General features: G+C 35.9%; 1 protein-coding gene across 7 annotated transcripts in view; it reads right to left on the reverse strand.

The window, feature by feature from the left end:
- Window positions 1–5,453: 5,453 nt before the first annotated feature.
- The window catches only part of ptbp3 (polypyrimidine tract binding protein 3), a 71,839-nt gene continuing 56,683 nt past the window's right edge, over window positions 5,454–20,609 (reverse strand). For all 7 annotated transcript variants that reach the window (XM_079804539.1, XM_079804537.1, XM_079804536.1 and 4 more), the window contains 7 exons: window positions 19,083–19,157; window positions 17,057–17,193; window positions 14,743–14,776; window positions 14,215–14,307; window positions 10,987–11,203; window positions 10,361–10,438; window positions 5,454–8,700 (listed from right to left, as the gene is read on the reverse strand). In XM_079804539.1, the coding sequence (XP_079660665.1) occupies window positions 8,568–8,700; window positions 10,361–10,438; window positions 10,987–11,203; window positions 14,215–14,307; window positions 14,743–14,776; window positions 17,057–17,193; window positions 19,083–19,157 (767 nt within the window). In that variant the 3' untranslated portion in view covers window positions 5,454–8,567. The remainder of the gene's footprint in view (window positions 8,701–10,360; window positions 10,439–10,986; window positions 11,204–14,214; window positions 14,308–14,742; window positions 14,777–17,056; window positions 17,194–19,082; window positions 19,158–20,609) is intronic.

Consider the following 20,609-nt stretch of genomic DNA (forward strand, 5'->3'; position numbering starts at 1 on the left):
ATTAGCTGGAATTAACCCTGTGTGCGTGCTGCCCTCTAGTGGTCTAATAAAACGTACCTTCATAATATGATGACATGAAAGAGGCTCTCGTTGCATAACATACATTGTTACATCTAACGTTACTAAAATTAAATGATATAAAGTTTTATATTAGCATATATTCTACGTACGCCATTTAATCGATAGGCCTACATGAACGCTAAAGTTTCAAACACATTGTTCTAATAATGATTTGCCACAGTGAAATATTAATTAACAAGCGGGTTTGTAGCCTACATTTGATGATTGTCTGACATTTAGGCTATTTCTCTGCTCTTCTGAGAATTAGCACTGTATTCATAATCAACTATAATATAACCATCATGTTTTGTGTTCGTTTACTCATTGACATCGTCTGCCTTTTAATGGCCTCTAATAGGCTACAACAGCCTGCTTCCTGATCGCAACGCTATTTTCCCATAAGGAAGTAAACAAGTCTAGAGAGGTTACATCAGGGTATAATAATGCATTCATTATGACTAGGTAGCGTTCCAAATGACTGGCTTGCCAACTGTTTATCACAAGAATGCTAAAGCCACTTTGCTAAATGCCTTAAAGTGACAGTTCACCCAAATGTAGGCTACAAATTCTGTAGGAATTTACCCTGACGTCATTTCAAACCTGTTTGAGACTTTTTTTCTTCTTCTGTGGAACACAAAAGTATCAAAGCTTGTTTCTGTTACGGAATAATAATAATAAAAAAAGTTAATTGTGACTTTTTTGGCTTGCTCAGTTGGGGACACTACATTTTTAACTTAATATCCAAATAAATCTAATTACTAAAATAAATTAACTATATCAACTAAATTACTGATCTGCCCACATTGTCACTATATGATAATTGAAATGAGCTAGATGACATCACCGTTTTCCCCAGAGCGGCTGTACAGCCGAATCAAATTCTGTTGCATTATTTTCCTGTTAAACACTGTAAGCTGCTTTGAAACAATCGGCATTGTAAAAAGCGCTATATAAATAAAGATGACTTGACTTGAGTTTATGTCTCAATCCGACTTTATAACGCACAAGCTCAAGATTATATCTCAGAATTCTAAGGAAAAAAGTCAGAATTGTGAGATAAAAACTCACATTTAGCTAAAAATGACCTTTAAAATTATTCTGTGGTGGACACAAGCTTCCATACAAAAGAAGACATTTTGAAAAATGTCAATGCTTATTTTTTTTTTTTTGGTGAACCACTTGTTTAAATGTAATACTTAATTTAAAGGGGGGGGGGGTATGTATTCTGACATATTTACACTCTTTAACAGTTGGATTCTCATGCTAAACATAATATAAAATAATAATAAATAAAAAAACTGAGTTGGACGTATGACGTTTTTTTTGAGTATGGCCCTGTATGACGTCATAAAGGGCAGAATTTGGCACTTCTCCCGGATGAGTGCATGCACACATCAACCAGAGCGAGAGCGCGCCCATCAACGAGCTTCGTTCAGGTTACGGAAGCCATTGGCAGCGCTGTCATTTTGTTTTTAGACCACGAAATCAACAATGTCACTAAAGAAGTGTGTTTTTGGTTGTGAGGGAAAGATTCCCAAATAACCCAGTGTTAAGGAAACAGTGGATGCAGTTTGTTTTCCCGGAGCAACAACGGAGTTCTGCAAGTGTGTTTGTTTGTTCCCGGTCATGAGTCAAAACCGCAGGCAGTGAGTGAAACTGCAACAAATGTGTTTCAAAACTGTGTTTTGTTGGCAATCTGTGCGTTAGTGCATATAATGTAAACAACACAAACGTATAATGAATCGAAAGTTATCCAGGGATAATGCCATTATGTATTGTGTGTGTCATAGGGGTGCGTGCGCTCGTGTCTCTTTAGCTCCGCCCACTGCACGCCTCCACGGGCTCGGCTGTTTTCGGAAAGAATCTGTACAGCGTATCTGTCTTTTATAAATATGATAAAACTAAAGATTCTTCATAGATATGAAGGATGCAATACCACTCTATAGGCACTCGAGATTAACATGAGATTAGCAGAAACTGCGTGTGTATGTACCCTTCAAATTAAGCAGAGCAGGTTTAGGCAGAGTAACAGATAGCGGAGTGATAGTTAGTCATAAACAGAAGAGGTTAGAGGAAAAGGAAGGTTACAACCATTCCAATACTCTTACAAACACAAATCATATTCTCTCTTCAAACACAGGCACGGAAGAAGCCGAGTTTGCAGAGCATTGAACGTGGAAGGAAGTCTGCTGAATTAAGGACAAATCCAAGAAGGAAAGACATGAAGACGCAGAGGACATAGGAAAGTACAGATGTCATGACATTTATTCAAGGCATGCTACAATTAAAGTTGATTAGGAAAAAACGTCAGCAGGGTGGGTAATAAGAATAATAACTCTAATAATGATTATGCATAATAATAAGCCATTCATAAACAGAACAAAAAAAGAAATGCTTTCTACAAAAAATACAAATAAAATCTCCACTCAATCATGCACTGCAAAAATTAGAAAATATGTTTCTTTAATAGTTTATCTTCTATTTGCATTTATTACATCAAACTCATAAACTGGATACGCTCATGTCTCTCCCCAATTCCCACAAGTCACATAAACTGCTTTACAAATGAAAGCTGGTACTGGTATGATATCAAAATACAGAAGACAAATTGTGTGTTTTTTTTTATGTTAATTCCCATAAATATAAAAACCAGTTCATATTGGTGTGTTTGTATCTTGTTCCCCAAAACCTTTTTTTTTTTGGCCAGGTAAAAAAACAAAACAAAAACAATAAAATAAAATAATAAGGGAACACATATGTACAGCATTTGTTTCCTTTTGGTAGTGAAACATTCATAAAAACTATAAATTAGGTATTTCAAAGCATCCTGAGATCAACTCAGGCACTTCTGTATGTGCGCTGTGCTTGAGCGACACCTCAGTTAGCTAATTTAATCTAACCCCTCCCTTTATGCAAATTAAACAGCTCAATTAGCATATTCATAGCCCGTAAATTTAGTCATGAGAAGAGAATAGAAAGCATTATGGCTGAAATTTGAAGTTTAGGTTGTAAGGGTCAATTGCATCGCAATAAAGCAATAAAACATCTCGGTCTGAACAGTGCTGCATCAGTTCCAATCCAATCAAGTCCTTTGGTTTCAGTGGTTGGTTTATCGTTACGGTCTTGTACGTTTTAGAGTAAAGCTTTTTAATGGAATTGATGACGAAATAAGACAAAAAGTGTAACCGCGTATCCAGATGGTGGCGACTATCCGGAGCTATTCATGAAATACTGAAAGCGTAAGGCTGTTCACATGAATCCATAAGGGCCCGGTAACACATTCACAATCGTAAATGAGTCTAGTTTGAGGGGGGAGGGGGGATATGGCTTGACCTTTCTGAGGGAAACAAACCGAGACACGTGGAAACACAGACTCGTAATATGATCGAGAGTGGAAAATACAAGAAGTTTGTCGGTTTCCGTTATACAGCCAGGAAATAAGTTACAAATAAGCTAGATGAAAGGCACATAAACTTTGGTCCTGCATTATTTGTGACTTTTTCAGTAAAAAACCTGGAAAAAACCATACACGTGTGTAACTGTTCGAGTGAGCGCGGATATCGACGAGAAAATGTCTTACAACACAGCGGAACGTTGTTGCCTGAGTCAAGACGTGGTTGGAAACATGTTTCGCTTCGAGGAACAAAAATGAATGACTTCTGTGACACGTTTATGGAGTCTGGCTTTTCTCCTGTTGATACATAAAAAGCATCGCAGCCGGGAGCAGATCGGCTGCATATATTTCCCCTCCCGGACGCTTCCGATGGACCCGACCTCTAGCGATCGCTCCCGCTCGCACACATCAGTGGACGTTACGGACCCAGAACTGCTGTTGTGAAGAGGCAGAGTGACAGACAACAATCTTGAACCAGTTTTCACACTCTTAATAAAGAAAATCAACAACCCCCCCCCAAAAAAAGAACAAAAAGTATCACAACAGAGCAAGAACGAAACAGGCCAAAACCCCTAAAATGAATCAAATATAAGGTACAGTAAATAAGATACTCCAAAACACACACACAGGTGGAGGTCTCAGACATCAGCATCACTTTATAGCAAAACGGAAGGCAGACCTGAACACTCAGAGCGAATGCTGTGGGATTTTGGGTCTCCGCCAGGCTAATTTAGACAGATCATAATCATATTAGAAGAGGATATTAAGCAGATCAAAAAGTGTGATATAGTCCACACTGGCAGTTGTTGATTTCTGAGTGGTCCTTCCCATGAAAAAAAACACTTTATGGTTTGTGGGAGGTTGCCAGAGTGTTCCTATATGGTTGCAAAGATGTTCAAAGTGTTATTAATGCGTTGCTGTTGTGTTCATTTGGTTGCTATGTGGTTACTTACTGGTCCATAGTAAAAAGAGCCCAACTCCAAGTCTCTAGATATAGCTTGGGTGTCTGCTTCAATGTAAGTCTATGGGATTTTTTCGCTCGCTTTATCGTTAGCCAGGCGAAATTTGCGTGTAATCACTTTTTTTTTTTAAAGATGTGCTCATTACTATGGAAGCTTGTTTCCACCACAGAAAAAAGGTAATTACGACTTTTTATCTCACTATTCTGATATAAAAGAAATGCAAGTTTTCTCGGAATTGCGAGATATAATCTCACAGTTGCGTGTTATAAAGTCAGAATTGCGTGAAATAAAAGAAAATAAATAGCAACTCAGGCATTTGTTTCTCAGATTCCGAGAAAAACTAATCTCGCAATTTTGAGAAAAAAAATCAGAAATGTGAGATAAAAAGTTGCATTTATCTTTTAAATTGTTTTATTCCGTGGCGGAAACAACCTTTCATAGATAACAGCTCATAAATTCAGACAATTTTTATCAGAACAATATGCAAGTTTACAGCGACCTCTGTCTTTCATCGCGAAATATTTATATCAAAGATGGAGGAACGTTGTTTTTGGCCTAGATAGGCTGTATGTAACAATGGTACACGGGTCAAGCACACATATGTACACACACACATCTGCGAGGGAGAATAGAGACCCACAGCATGCTCTGAACATGGTTGAGTTCACCGTTCATTTGTCTAATAAGAGCATTCACAGCACCATACATCATAACTTACATCTCATATCATATTAAGACCACATGGTACTGAGTCCCCACAAAATGCACATCTATTAGAACTACACAACAAAAAAATAAAATAAAAATCAAGATCAAAATAAATCAACCCTCTCACCAATCCCACAAAATAGTACATAAGATATTTCAGGTAAAATTTCTAAAACCTATTTGATTATGAACACATAATAAGGCACGTAATAAGAAATTAGGTAAATACACAGTAAATATGATTTTTTTTTTTCACCATGATTTCTTGAATGATTATAGTGGTACAAAAACCCGATGAGGTTTCAAATTTGATTTTTTTTTTTCTCTTCCATAAAAAAGAACAAATTACCAAAAATAAGTAACTTTTTTTTTTCTCAAAAAATCTTGACAATCCTTAAGATATATAGACCTGAATAGTTTTGCTTTAAAACTGTAAACTTCAACAAAATTCAATTTTTTTTTGAGAAGTGAAAGCGAGGTTTCGAATCGCTTAAGGTGAAATCAGTCAGAGACAAAAAAAAGTCACCGTCCCTTGCCTTGCATGAACATGAAGATTGTTGATTAGTTTAATAACTGTGATTTCAAACGGACTTCAGAGGATATACCGCACAGGCACACAAGCTGCTCCCTTTAGATGCTACTCAACGGGTCTACAGTGACCCTCCTTGGAATGTTAAGGCCAGATTTCCGCTAAATGAGACAGCACCTCGCTCGTAAGGGAGACATCATATCCTAGAGAGTCCCGATGCAGCCGGTAATAATACACTAATACTAACTAAACACATACATATAGAATCAGCTTCTGTATGTGCTCACCATTGCCATGTTCCAAAACCTAGTAAGCTGCCTACTTAGACGACATTTTAAGGCATCACAGGCGCGATCCCGACACAAAGGTATCTAATTTTGGCCAAACTCTAAGGCAGCATTGCATGTATCCTTTGTGGACAAGGCAATCACAGAATGCATTGTGATAAGCTCATTGAAATTCAAAATGGAGGGTGAATCGATGCAAATGTCGATATACTTTGAATTCGTTAAATACTGAAAATATCTATAAAATTGTTTCATTAAAAGTTGATCATTTTGACTAAAGTTTGGTGTTAGAATCAGGCTAAGAAACACTAATTAGCCTAATCATTGATCAACTGATTCCAGTAGAGTTCAATATCAGCATGTCGCTAAGCTAATGCTGCGATAGTCAACATTAGTAATAGCAAATATTGAGCATGTGCTAGGAATTTTTACATTTATTACAGCATATCTATCTGCTGCAACATGTTGAGGCTTTCTACAATGAACGCCAAAGTGAAAGTTTGTCCTGTTGTCAGAAGTAGCGCAAACACACGGAGTGCCTTAGAAATAGAACAGGCATCTGTTTACTGTCTGTCGTGTCACACTGTGTCCAGCATAGACAGTATAACTGATTATAATGGGTTCTCTTTGTGTCTGGTGTAGACACAGTGTTAGAGTACCAAGTTATTAGCTTAGCAACATGCTAACCTCAAACTATCACTGTAACAAGCTTAAAGAATACATAGCACATGCTCAATATTGGAATGTGATATGGATTTGTGCTATTGGAGTTACTTTAGCAACATGCAAACATCGAATCAGAATGCTTCCTCCTGGAGGAGATGCTAGTATTGGAGTGAGTATTTCCATGATATAAGAGTCTTTGTATTATTGTATTGGCTTACAAGGGTCACATTGACAGATTTTACAATGATACGGACTCTAGAAGAAAACCTCTGGTCTGGACTCTATTGGAGTCGAGTTTGCTGTGGACTTATGTACTATCAGTCCGTTCTAGAGCATTCCAGATCAGTCACTTATGGGCTCTGATGGCGATTAGGAGGCTGCCTTAGAAGGCAGCTGCCTATGTAGCAACTCACTAGGGTTTGGGAACTAGGTGGCGTGTCATTCCGACTTACTCTTTCCGTTAATATTTGGTTTGCTGAGATGCAGAGGCATTTAATGTGGGACTGCAAGGCAAAAGAGAGTGCCGCCCTCTTTTTTTGCTGTGACTCAATGGTCTTCACTACGGTTTCTACAGAGCCTATGGCTGCAAACTCTCACACCTGTGGACAGAGCCGAGGAGTGAAAGAACAGAGGATAGAACCTTCTGCCCCTGTGTGGAAAGATAGAAAACAAGTAGAACGAAAGGAAAAGACTCAACTAAGAGCAAGAAGGGGAACAGAATGGAGGAAATAGTCAATTTCCCATCGAGATCACGGGCTTTACCATTCACATTGAGAATTTCACTTAGGAGGAGGCAGAGCCTCCTATCAGGCGGGGCGTTGCTGATTGGAGCGTTCCAGTAGGGTTGACAGCTGGCCGTAAGTGTTCCGGAATGATCGTGCATGTTTGAAAACGGTCGCCCCGGTTCAGAGGAACCCGATCGACTGGACAATGACATCGTGCGCCATTGCACACAGATGTTCTCTGACAGCTTTGCAGGTGCAGAGAGCCCACAAAAGGCTGGTCTGTCCAATATAAAATTTCCATAATACAAGAAAAAAAAACAAATCACGCCATTCACTATCTATTCACAGATGCCTACCATCTGGCTATACATCTTTGCACAGTAAACAGATATGAGGATGCCAAACATTCCCCACGGTGCCTGTCTTCAATTTAAATCGATCAAAGTGCCGAGAAACAAAAGGTTTGTAAGCCGAAACAGCTGCGATTGAATTTTAAATGCACCCATTCTTGAATTCATAGCAGTCTTATTTTAATGCTACTCAGAAGAAAAGCACAAGCCTATTGGTTGAGGCCATCGCTACAGATTTTTTTTTTTTCCAGCAGCACCTTGATGATGATGTCAGCGACATTCAAACTTTGACCGTGCGTCCAAAACATCCCACGGGAAATGGGGCTCTCCGTCGAAACAGCCAATGAGAATGAAGGTGTGGGTTTTGGTGGGAGGCACAGAGAAGACTCCGCCCTCACTGGGTCTGGGGTAACAAGGCCATTGGGCTACAGGAGTGTCAGTCTCCAATGTAATCGGCAAGTGTGCGGTGAAGAAACTTTCTCAGCATTTACTTTTTTTGAGAATATTCACCTCATGTTAGTTTGCGTTTCACATCAACGAAGTCCTCACCAATAGACTATAGAGGGAGTCCTACTTCCTTGACGCGGAAGTTCCCAGAAACGTCACATTGTCATGGATGTCCCATGTGTCTCCAGCCCTGGTATCGCGAGAGTAAAACTCACTCTCAGACTGTCTAAAGGTTCTGCAGTAGTCTCTTATTTGCTTTTTTTTTTCTTTCTTTTTTTGGGAAAATCTCTAAAACTACCCCATTAATATCTGTAATGTTTTTTTTTTGTTTGAGTTTGTCAGTCAGTCTTATTCTCTGAATGAAACAGTCAGACTGCTGAAGGTAGAAGGGCTGGAACGGGGAGGATGGGGAAAGGGTGCGTTTGTAGTGAAGATGATGCTAGATGGTGGATTTGGAGAAGGACACTCGCAAATGGTGGTTCTCTCCCAGGTCGTGGTTGTGGAGGACGATAAGAGCCTGAATGGCTTCTTCCACTGAACCCAGCTGGATCAGAGCCATCTTGCGGTCCTTCCTGTCAATCATACATGGATAGTGAAAATCAAACACTGGGTGATCATGAAACGACTCAAGATCAGCTAAAGTGCCAAATCGCAAACCCTGATTTAGGATTAGTTGGTCCAACATCAATGACATATAGAGTTAGAAAGCTATGTAGAAATGTACTCTTTGTATTCATGTTTGTTAACATCATATATCATTTATTCCATTTTCAATTTTTCAATGTGGTTTAACTATAAAGTATACAGTACTAGTCAAAAGTTTGGAAACATTACTATTTTTAATGTTTTTTGTCTTATGCTCATGAAGCTTCCATTTATTTGATCAAAAATACAGAAGAAAAACAGCAATATTGTGAAATATTATTACAATTTAAAATAATGTTTTTCTATTTTAATATACTTGAAACATAATTTATTCCAGTCATTATGCCAGTCTTCAGTGTCACATGATCCTTCAGATATCATTCAGAAACAGAACCTGTGATACTTCTTTCAGGATTCATTGATAAATAAAACGTTAAAAAGAACAGCATTTATTATGTACGTGCATAAACGTGTCACAGAAGTCATTCATTTTTGTTATAATTCTTTACTGTCATATTTGGTCAATTTAACAGATCCTTGCTGAATAAAAGTATTAATTTCTTTTTAAAAAAAGAAAGAAAAAAAGGACTGACCTCAAAAATTTGAACAGTAATGTGTTTAATTTAAATAAATGCTGTTATTTTTAAAAAAAAAGTTTTATTCATTAACGAATCCTGAAAAAAGTATCACAGGTTATAAATAGCAGCACAACTGTTTCCAACATTGATAATTGATAATAAACATTGAAAATTAGCATATTAGAATGATTTCTGAAGGATCCTGTTACACTGAAGACTGGAGTAATGGCTAATGAAAATTCAGAAATAAATAACATTTCAAAGTATATAAAACATTTTTTTTTTTAAATTGTAATAATTTTTCACAATATAACCGTTTTTCTCAGTATTTTTGATCAAATAAAGCAGGCTTGATGAGCATTTCTTTCAAAATCATTAAAAATAGTAATGTTCCCAAACTTTTGAAAGGTACAGTACCTTTCAAAAGTTTGGGAACATTACTATTTTTACAGTACATCTTTTCATTTTCATACAAAAGACAAACTTCAGTCAATGTAATACGGAGGGTGTCCATTCCTACTCCTAGAGGGCCACCTTCTTCCAGAGTTTAGCTACACATATGTTCACATTTTATTCATTGTAATTTTAAAATCCTTGTTCTCTTTTTTTAGCACGTCCTGATTTTTTCAGAGTTAGACTGGTTCCTGGGTCAACAAATGTTTCCTGTTCAAATATGTTGTCCTAATCATAACCCTACCCATAAGTTATCCCTAAAATCAGAGGGAAATGAGGGTGAATAACACTGATGAAGACATAAACTGTACACGTGTCCCTCAAATCTGATTGGTTGATTGGAATGTTGTTCCATGAACATGTACTTGATGAAATCAGGTTCTGCCTCTTTCTAGCAGATTGTAGAGACATTGTTTATAACATACGAGTTTTGACTTTTCACAAAACAACTCATCCTTATCGGCCTTGTTGTCTTGGGAGAAAGGTACAATCAGACTTTCCCCCGTGTGATAAATGAAGGCTGAGAACAAAGAAAACTAATGTAAAGAGAACTCACTGGAAAAACTTGAAGGCCTTGACCGTGTATCCAGAACTGGCAAACAGGTCTTTCAGAAAATCATCCGTGGTGGAGGGACTGGGGCGTGGAAGGAAAGGAACAAAAATATAATGTTTACAAAGGACAAAAAATAGCACCTTATCTGATGTCAACAACAATTCAAAGTGAAACTACCGTTATATGATATAATTATATGGGTGGGGTGATATGAATAAAACCATGATATATGATTGTGAGTAATTTTACAACACTCTAATAATATGCATCACAATATTGTCAATGTCTATTTTTCAAGTGACAACACTGTTGTAGATTAAATAAAAAGGTTTAAATTAAAGAGTTAATACATTAAAATAAATTTGTATATAGCTTAATTTAATACAATTAAACAATATAAATAAACAATGATAATTTATAAATTTTAATTCCCTGATTAATTTTTAATGTTAATTATAAACATGATAAGAAAATTACAAATTCCCGCTTTTTTTATTTTTTATTCTTAAGTTAGTCCAGCAAAATTGGGTAATTTTTTTGTTGCAACATCTAACCAAACCATCTAACCGTGTATTTTTTCTGTATTTGGCATTTGGTGCCCCATGTGTGGGTGTTTGCCAGTCACTCACGGGATATTTGAGAGGTGGAGGGTGGCGGAGGGCGGGAAGATGTTCTGGAAGTTCTTGGAGCCGGGCTTTTTGAAGCGGTGCAACGGGCTCCCACTGAAGTCTTTGGTCAGGCCCTGGTCCTCCTGACCCTCCCTGGGGAGCTGCACCGTCTGGTGCTTTGAGATGGTCACACGGATCACCTTACCATACAGACGCTGACCGTTCAAGTGGCTCATCGCTTAACAAACAAACCATGAGATAATGTGTTAAAGATAAGCTTTAGCCTGGAGACACATCATGTTACACCCTTACGCTGAACAAATCTTTTTCTTACATTTGAACAACAAAAACTCAAGCATAAGACATAAAATCATTTTTTATGTAAATTCCGGTGTAAAACAATATTAAAAAAACATTCTTAAATAAATGTCTGTGTAAATTGTTCACAAAACTCTTCTTGCATACATTTCTTTGTAAATCATGCACAAAACCATTTATCTTTATGTAAATTTGTCTAAAAATCATTTGCAAACAGATTCATACATAAATTACTGTATAAAATGTTGATGAAATCATTCTTAGGTTAATTTCTGTGTAAATCAATATCAATTACATTACATTTACATCAAATCATATCAAAACTATTCTTACATACATTTCTGCGTAAATTGTTCGCAAAACCATTTACCTTTATGTAAATTTCTAACGATGTAAAAATCGTTTGCAAAATTATTATCACAGAAAATACTGCATCAAAACAATTCTTACAGAAGTTTCTGTGTAAATTGAGCATAAAACCATTCTTATGTAAATTTCTGTGTAAATTGTTCGCAAAATGATTCTCACATAAATGACTGTATATAATGTTGATGAAATCATTCTTAGGTTAATTTCCACATAAGTCAATATCAAAACTATTCTTATATACATTTCAGTGTAAATCGTGCATAAAACCATTCTTATGTAAATTTGTGTAAATTGTTCGCAAAACCCTTTTATACAAATTTGTGTAAATAATTTGCAAACGGATTCATACTTAAATGACTGTATAAAATGTTGAAAAAACTCTCTTACTTACATTTCTGTGTAAATTGTTCGCAAAACCATTCTTAATTACATTTCGTTGTCAATCATGCACAAAACCACTTCTTTTTATGTAAATTTGTGTAAATCATTTGCAAAATGATTCTCACATAAATTACTGCATACATGTTTTTTCCCATTCCTAGGTTAATTTCTGCATAAGTCAATAACAAAACTATTCTTACATATATTTCTGTGTAAATTGTTCACAAAACCATTTACCTTTATGTAAATTTGTGTAAATCATTTGCAAAATTATTCTCACATAAATTACTGCATAAATGTGGATAAAACCATTCCTAGGTTAATTTCCGCACAAGTCAATAACAAAACTATTCTTACATACATTTCTGTGTAAATACTTCGCAAAAGCATTTACCTTTATGTAAATTTGTGTAAATCTTTTGCAAAATTATTCTCACATAAATTACTGCATTAATTGTGGAAAAAAAGCAGTCTTACGTACATTTCTGTGTAAATTGTTCACAAAACCATTCTTGCGTACATTTCTTTGTAAATCATGCACAAAACCATTTACCTTTATGTAAATTTGTGTAAAAATCGTTTGCAAACTGATTCTCACATAAATGACTGCATAAAATGTTGATAAAAACCATTCTTAGGTTAATTTCTGTGTAAATCAATATCAAAAACATTCTTACTTACATTTCTGTGTAAATTTTTCGCAAAACCATTGATTTTTATGTAAATTTCTGTAAATCATTTGCAAACTGATTCTCACATAAATGACTGTATAAAATGTCGATAAAACCATTCTTAGGTTAATTTCTGTGTAAATCAATATCAAAACTATTCTTACGCAAATTTCTGGGTAAATTGTGCATAAAACCATTTATTTTTTATCTAAATTTGTGTAAATCATTTGCAAAATGATTCTCACATAAATTACTGCATAAAAAGTGGATAAAACCATTCCAAGGTTAATTTCCACATAAATCAATATCAAAACTATTCCTACAAACATTTCAGTGTAAATCGTGCATAACACAATTCTGATGTAAATTTCTGTGTAAATAGTTCACAAAACCTTTTTACGTAAATTTGGTAAAATCGTTCGCAAACTGATTCATACATAAATGACTGTATAAAATGTTGATGAAATCATTCTTAGGTTAATTTCAGGGTAAATCAATATCAAAACTATTCTTACATACATTTCTGTGTATGCAGTTCATGCATAAAACTAGCCTAGTAATCTAGACGCACTCTAGCAGCAGCAAATCTAATTTGCAGCCACGGTTGTCTAGCAACTCTCCGTTGGCTTGCGCGCTGGAAAAACAAACTCTGGTCAGGCCAATCACATCGTGTATAGAGTCGGTGGGCGGGCTTAACATAATGACGGCAGAGTTGTGGCGGTTCCGCTTGCCACTTGTGAACAAAGAAGCTGGCAAACAGCGGTCTTTCGAATCGGCTTTGGCCGCGACTCTGGAAGACTTGGAGTTGAGCTTTTCTTTGAGAAAAGAACAAAGAACGGCACTGAAGTCATTCTTAAGAAAGGAAGATGTGTTCAGAGTTTTGCCGACCGGATACGGCGAAAGTTTAATCTATCAACTAGCTCCGCTTCACTTTCTTCGTTGCTCTGGTTGGTTGTAGCGCTATCCTATTGCGTGCAGAGGGAATTTGAAAGACAACCGTTTATCCCGCCCCTCGGATTGAGCCCTGCCAATGGTGAGTTCCCAGACCCAACGTCTTGATGTGCGTCTGGCTTGTCAGGCTAGCTTAAAACCATTCTTATGTAAATTTCTGTGTTAATAGGTCACAAAACCTTTTTACGTAAATTTGTGTAAATAGTTCACAAATTGATTCATAAATAAACTACTGTATAAAATGTTGATAAAACCATTCTTCCACAGTGTGTACATGTCCCGTCATAGATGAAAGATTCTTTTATCTATTATAAAATGCTGCAAAATTGCATCAGAATATTTATGTGTGTCTACACAAGGAATTATTATGAGGAATTTAGAAGAAACACGTAATCTTTATAAATATTTCATACATGTTACTGGCTACATCCACCAAAGATACAACCACACCGATATATAACTCTAATACAGACACAGAATACACAGATAAAGGTGACTGATCAAAGGACGAAGACAATATATCAAGATGAAAAGGATTTCTGTGTAATGCCTGACGTACCGAGCTGGGCTTGCGTGGCATCTGCCATCTGTATTAAGGCATTCTCTTTCTTGTTGAACAGAATCTTGACTCTGTGAACATCACCGTAGACTCCTGTCGGGATAAAAGAGAAAATTATTTTTTTGTGCTCAAACACACTGTGAACACAATTTACAGCAAATAATACGTTATCTGCAGATCTCAGCGTTTCATTATTGAAGGCAGAGGGTGACAGTAACCGCTCACATGCTCAGAGTGGGCAAACATAGAGTGATTTTAAAGGATATCAGTCACACTAAGGTCTGTCTCTGATGTTGACAGTTATTAAATTGTGGGGACAATAGACACACAGTGAGTGTGTGTGTGCGCAATACTGAGAATTTCTACCATTCATATGATGGGACACGCGACACACAATCTGCAAATAATCTCCCGACTGTGTATTTGTAAGGAAATGGTCTCATCGCTCATCCTCTATCCTCTACTGCCTTCATAAAAACAGCCGTCTGCACATCTAATCTACAGGAGGAGTAATAAATGTGTGCTTACCGAATAAAATGAAGAGTTCGTGTGGCGATATACTCTGCAAGAGATGAAACATGACATGACTCAGTACTAACATATAAAAAGTGCTGGAATAAGGTTAAATGAGTTTGTGTAAAATGCATCAAGAAACATTAACAGTTGTGAAACATGTTGACCCTTATGCACTTTAACATACATGCTGACAACTAATCCTGCAGAATTAAATGAAGGAAGTGTCTTGTGACATCAATTGCTGAGACTGAATAAAGAAGTATGAAAATAGCTTCGGGTTAGCTCATGATGCAACAAAAGACTGAAATGAATCATTTTAAAGGCAGTATTGACATATAAGGCCAGTGCTTTAATCCATACCCTTGATTGTTTATACTGTGTGTCGTTACCTGGATGATCCACGACTGTTTTTTTTATTTTGTGATGTGAATGGTTCTTGAGTCCCTTGTTGGTCCTGAGCAGTTAAACTGCCCAATTTTCTTCAGAAAAATCCTCAAACACGATGCAACCACAGGTGGGGGTGAAAACTTTTGAACAGGATGAAGATGTCCAAATGTTTCTTTTGTTTTAAATATCACATTTTTTTATTTAGTACTGCCCTTCAGAAGCAACAGAAGATGCTTACATGTTTCCGGGAAGACAAATAAAGTACAATTGATCTTCAATGATCTTCAAATTCAAAAATTAGTACATCTTTAGTACACCCCCCTAGTACATCGTGTTTCCTTCTGGAGCATCAGTGAATGTTTGAACCTGTTTTAATAGTTGTGTTCGAGTCCTTCAATTGTCTTCACTGTGAAAAGAGGGATCTCAAAATCTTAAATATGAAAAAGATGCTGGAAAACCAAATCATTTGCAGGACCTGAAGAATTTTTCTGAAGTTTAACTGCTCATCAAAAACAAAGGACTCAAGAACTACCATCACAAAAAAAAAAAAAAAAAAAGTCGTAGATCATCCAGGTAACGAAACACAGTATTAAGAAACTTTTGAACGGGGTCATTTTTATAAATTCAGCTATTTTTTGTCTTGTGGACTATATGTAAACATATTTTATGTAAAATGTCTTATTCAGGACAGTACTAAATAAAAAATAACATGCTTTTGTATGATCCCTCTTATTTTGTTAAAATAATTTTTGCAGATTCTGCAAGGGGTATGTAAACTTTTGAACATGACTGTATATTTATTGTATGTAATGAAAGTCGAGTCAACGTTGACTAGTCGCTGATGACGTTATTAATGAACAAATAAGCCTGAACCTCGAGCTGAGACTATGAGATAGTATAAATATTTCACCCAAAAATGAAAATTACCCCATGATTTACTCACCCTCAAGCCATCCTAGGTGTATATGACATTCTTCTTTCAGACGCATACAATCAGAGTTATATTAAAAATGTCCTGGCTCTTCCAAGCTTTATAATGGCAGTGAATGGGAGCCCAAAATTAAGCCCAAAAAAGTGTATCAATTATAAAAGTAATCCACACAGCTCCAGGGGGTTAATAAAGGCCAAATTCAGCTTACGAAAAAAACGCGAATGACGTGACATATGACGTCGGACATAACAAAAGTTGAATACGGAAGGCGGTCTGGCGGAATCTAGATATTTTACTTTATATAGTTTTACACATATATATTTTTCTTACAAAAATGCATCTCTTCACTTCAGAAGGCCCTTATTAACCCCCTGGAGCCGTGGGGATTACTTTTATAATGGAGGGATGCACTTTTTGGGGCTTCAAATTTTGTTCTCCCATTCACTGCCATTATAATGTTTGGATTAGCCAGGACATTTATTTATATAACTCTGATTTTATTCGTCTGAAAGAAGAATGTCATATACACCTAGGAGGACCGGGTTTTCATTTAGGCAAGTCATAATACTGTTAAGTAGAGATGCAAAGGTAACACAGAGCATAATGAATCGATATAAAGTCTGGTTTATTCTGCAGCATATTTGTCCAGTTCATTTTTTTCATGCGGTTTACTGGAAATTCAAGGATGTCACAATAATAGACCACCCTGGAAAATATTCCATGTCGATTTTGAAAATCCATTACAATCTAAAAAAGGGCAAATGCTTTTTGAAGGGCACTTATAATTGTAAATTCGGACCCACTTCATATTAAGTGTCTTTAACTGTACTAAATGTTGCATGTGGGCATCCGGAAATTAATTTTGAACTATTTCCTACAGACATCATCAATTTTATGCCAAATCAATTGTAGATTTGTGGTAGAAGAGTTCACAGAGATGGGTAAGTCGCAGTTTGGTTGTAAGATGAGTGGCTTGGCCCTCATGGGAAGGTGGGGGTGGAAACTCACGTCGGGATTGAGGTTGGAGACGAGGAGCACGGAGTGAATGGTGGTGGGGGTCATGCCGTGGATGGTCATCCGTCCTGTCATTGATGAAGGGATGGTGAGAGGTCCCAGAGCACCAGGCATCGCCTGCATAGACAGACCTGACCGGACCGGACCGGTGAGAAGAGGGAAGATGGGATGGGGAAGACGGGAAGTAACGTAAGAGAGTGGAAGGGAACGTTCTAGAACAATCATCCATTTTTACAACCTGTCGCTGTTTTTTTCTCTCTTTCAGATAAACAACGTAAGGTCTTCTTATAGCTTATTAAATCAACATGTTCTAGGCATGCTGGGTCATTTTAGTTCAAATGAATATTGAATTGGATGGTCAGGGTAGTAAGAGGTTTAAATAAAGCCAGCACAGAAGATCAGGGTCAGGAGTGTGAAAACGGAGCCAAGATTGGGAGTTAAAGACAACATGAAACAGCATTCAAAACATGCTTAATCTGTGAAGCACAGAAGTATTTTTATTTGAGTTAAAAAAACTGTGCTAAATAAAGTATGGCAGGACTACACAGAGATTTAATTTTATAATATTGATACTTTTATTTGACTGTGAGGTCTTGATTATGTCAGCAGAAAAGAACTGCTGTGTCAGAGGTGGAGAAAATTCTCTCTTTTTGAACAACAAATAATGTTGATGACATTATTATTTTTGTGTATACTATTCCTTTAAGTAAATATTTAAAACAATTCACTAATGTTTTAAAAAGAAATTGAGGTTAGTAAGATTTTTTTTTTTTTCAAAAGAAATTATTCAGCAAGGACATTAAATTGATCAAAAGTTACAGTAAGGCCATTTATTATGTATCTATATCTATTTCAAATAAAAAGCATCAAATCACCATATTAGAATGATTTCTGAAGGATCATGTGACACTGAAGACTGAATGATGCTGAAAATATAATCTTTGATCACAGGAATATATATATATATATATATATTTTTTTTTTTCAAAAACATTCAAAAGCTATTTAACAGTGTATATATTATTTAACATATATTAAAGTGTTAAATATAAATAATATTTAACATATTTATCTTTATATTATGTAAATATAATTTCATGTTGTCTTTGAAAACCCCTAAATAAAGACTATACTCATACTTACATTTTTAGCAATTAAATAGTATTTTATTTTCCCAGTGATGAAATAAGTAACTGAAGATCAATATGATACCAGGTATACTTACAAAAATTATTCATACACCAGATATAATTTTTTACTAGTGGGTGCAGGACACTATAGTTCATTTATGTAAGTGAGGATAGCAAAATAAAGTAAACTATGACAAACATTCTTCATACAGTGGACTCTTGATAAAAATTTGAGACACTTTGACCTGTCCATGTTTGGCTAAAGTGTTTTTTCTTTAATTGCTAATGCGACCTTTTACACCACAGACTGAACAAAATGAAGCATTGCTTGGTAATTGGTTGACCTAAATTGGTATTATCTAATTGTGTACTTAAATTTAACAGCTGATTGGTTGATTGTAATCCATTATATACCTTTCAATCAAAGTTATCTGACATTATCAAGATGAATTTGTTCTGACACAATTTAACTCTTAAGTTCTTGTCATATTTTATTACCATTTTCTATATAGCGAATAAACTGCGATAATGTGAGAAAATGTTGAAGGTGTGTGAATAAATTATGGTTTGACTGTATTTTCGATTTATTGATCATAGGTCAAAACAGGCTGCAAACTAATCAATAGCCAATTCAAAATGCAAAGCTTTTTAACTGCACACATTGCTCAATCTGCTTTCAGATATTACGTCAATACTTCTGTGTTTGTGTTCAGTCCCTCTTCAGTTTGCTCACTTTGCTGGTGTCAATCTAAAGATGTGCCTTGCAAGTGGCTCAGGTGATGACACCGTAATACCTCCAATTATTCGGTCTGAACGCTGGCGTGAGCCGCACGACACTGCCTCCATTACTTAGATGTGTTGTGACTGTGTCACTGTGACAGAAAGCTTACCTGCCTGAGGGAAACCGATAGCAGGGGCGAAACCAGCCGCCCCAGGGTATGGAGAGGAAATGATCCCAGGAGCCCCTGCACACACACACACACACAAAGGTTCACCAACAATGAACAAATGATTTAAAAGATGTGACCACTACCGCATAACAGGATACTGATAGCAGTGTGTGAGTGTATCTGCCCGACACAATGAATTTTTTTTAAGGAAAAGTCTAAAATTTATGATTCATATAATGGCATCAAACACCTATTCTTGAGGCAAAAGGTTTAGTTTTTCTTTGGGGCGTAAAATGATACTGTACATGTCATGGTTATACATCTGTTCTGATATCATAATGAAGATAAAAGCCTCATTACAACGATGGAATTCATGAAAAATTAACATTATTAAGTAGTTTTACACAATCTTTTATTATTATGTCATGGAAAAAAATTTATGTAAGAAATATATATATATATATATACTGTTTTGTTAATTTCAAATATTATTAATATTTGCGAAATGCCAAATCATATGATGTGACCAACAGATGTATATAAGAAAATGTTTATGTTGTATGCTTACAGGAAATTATTTCATGGATAAGAATTTTTCTTAAAATTTGAGAAAAAGTAACATTTATGGCAAGGTTAATGCATTTTGTCATGTGGTGCATGCCAAAAATGCAATTTATGAATGAATAAATGTATTAACAAAAAATACTTTTACTTTGAATATATATATATATAAAAAAAGTTAATACTAATAACAACTTACATGTTCTAGGAGCAAAGAAAATTATTTCTTTATTATTACTTTTTATTTGTGTTTGATGGTTACACCACATTACATTTTAGTCATTAAAGTCATTTAATGAGTCAATAAATTTAAACTTTCCATGAAAATGGCACAAAAGTTTCACAAAACCAACATGAGCACAAACGGTCCTTTTATAAGAACTTGTCACGTGTTTTAAACTAGTATTTAAAAAGATGTTTCCTTTTCTTTCCTGCAGACACTTTAATTTGTCATTGCCACTTAATACATTTGCTTTATAAAATAGCAAAACATAAAATCACTAACCCTGTATGAGCCTGGAATATATTGTAGAACAATAGAGCAGCACAATCAATAAAAGAGGGGCAGATACATTTGTTTTGCTCTCCCTATATCATCACTGTTTTATTATCATGGCTTGCTGAGACATGACTGTACAAGTAATGCACAATTTACTAATATCTCGCATTCCCAAGAGGGACAGGCTTAAGTGTGACACCATTGTTTAAAAGGGATTTATCCAGCCTCTTTGAGATGTAAACCAATAGAGCTCAGAACAAACAGTTTACATACATTTCAAAACAATCATATTGACAACAATAAATAAAAAAATCAAGAGGGGTGTTGTGGTAGAAGACTGACAAAAGGGCAGTGGTCTAATAAAAGCTGCCATTTTAACACCTTTTATTGCTGTAGCGGGTGTCTAGAGACGTCACAGAGTGCCCCTGAGATTCCTGCCTGTGCCCAGAAACAATTCATCAGCTCTG

This window comes from Gobio gobio, assembly GCF_949357685.1.
Source record: "Gobio gobio genome assembly, chromosome: 22".
In the NCBI taxonomy this organism is placed as follows: Eukaryota; Metazoa; Chordata; class Actinopteri; order Cypriniformes; family Gobionidae; genus Gobio; species Gobio gobio.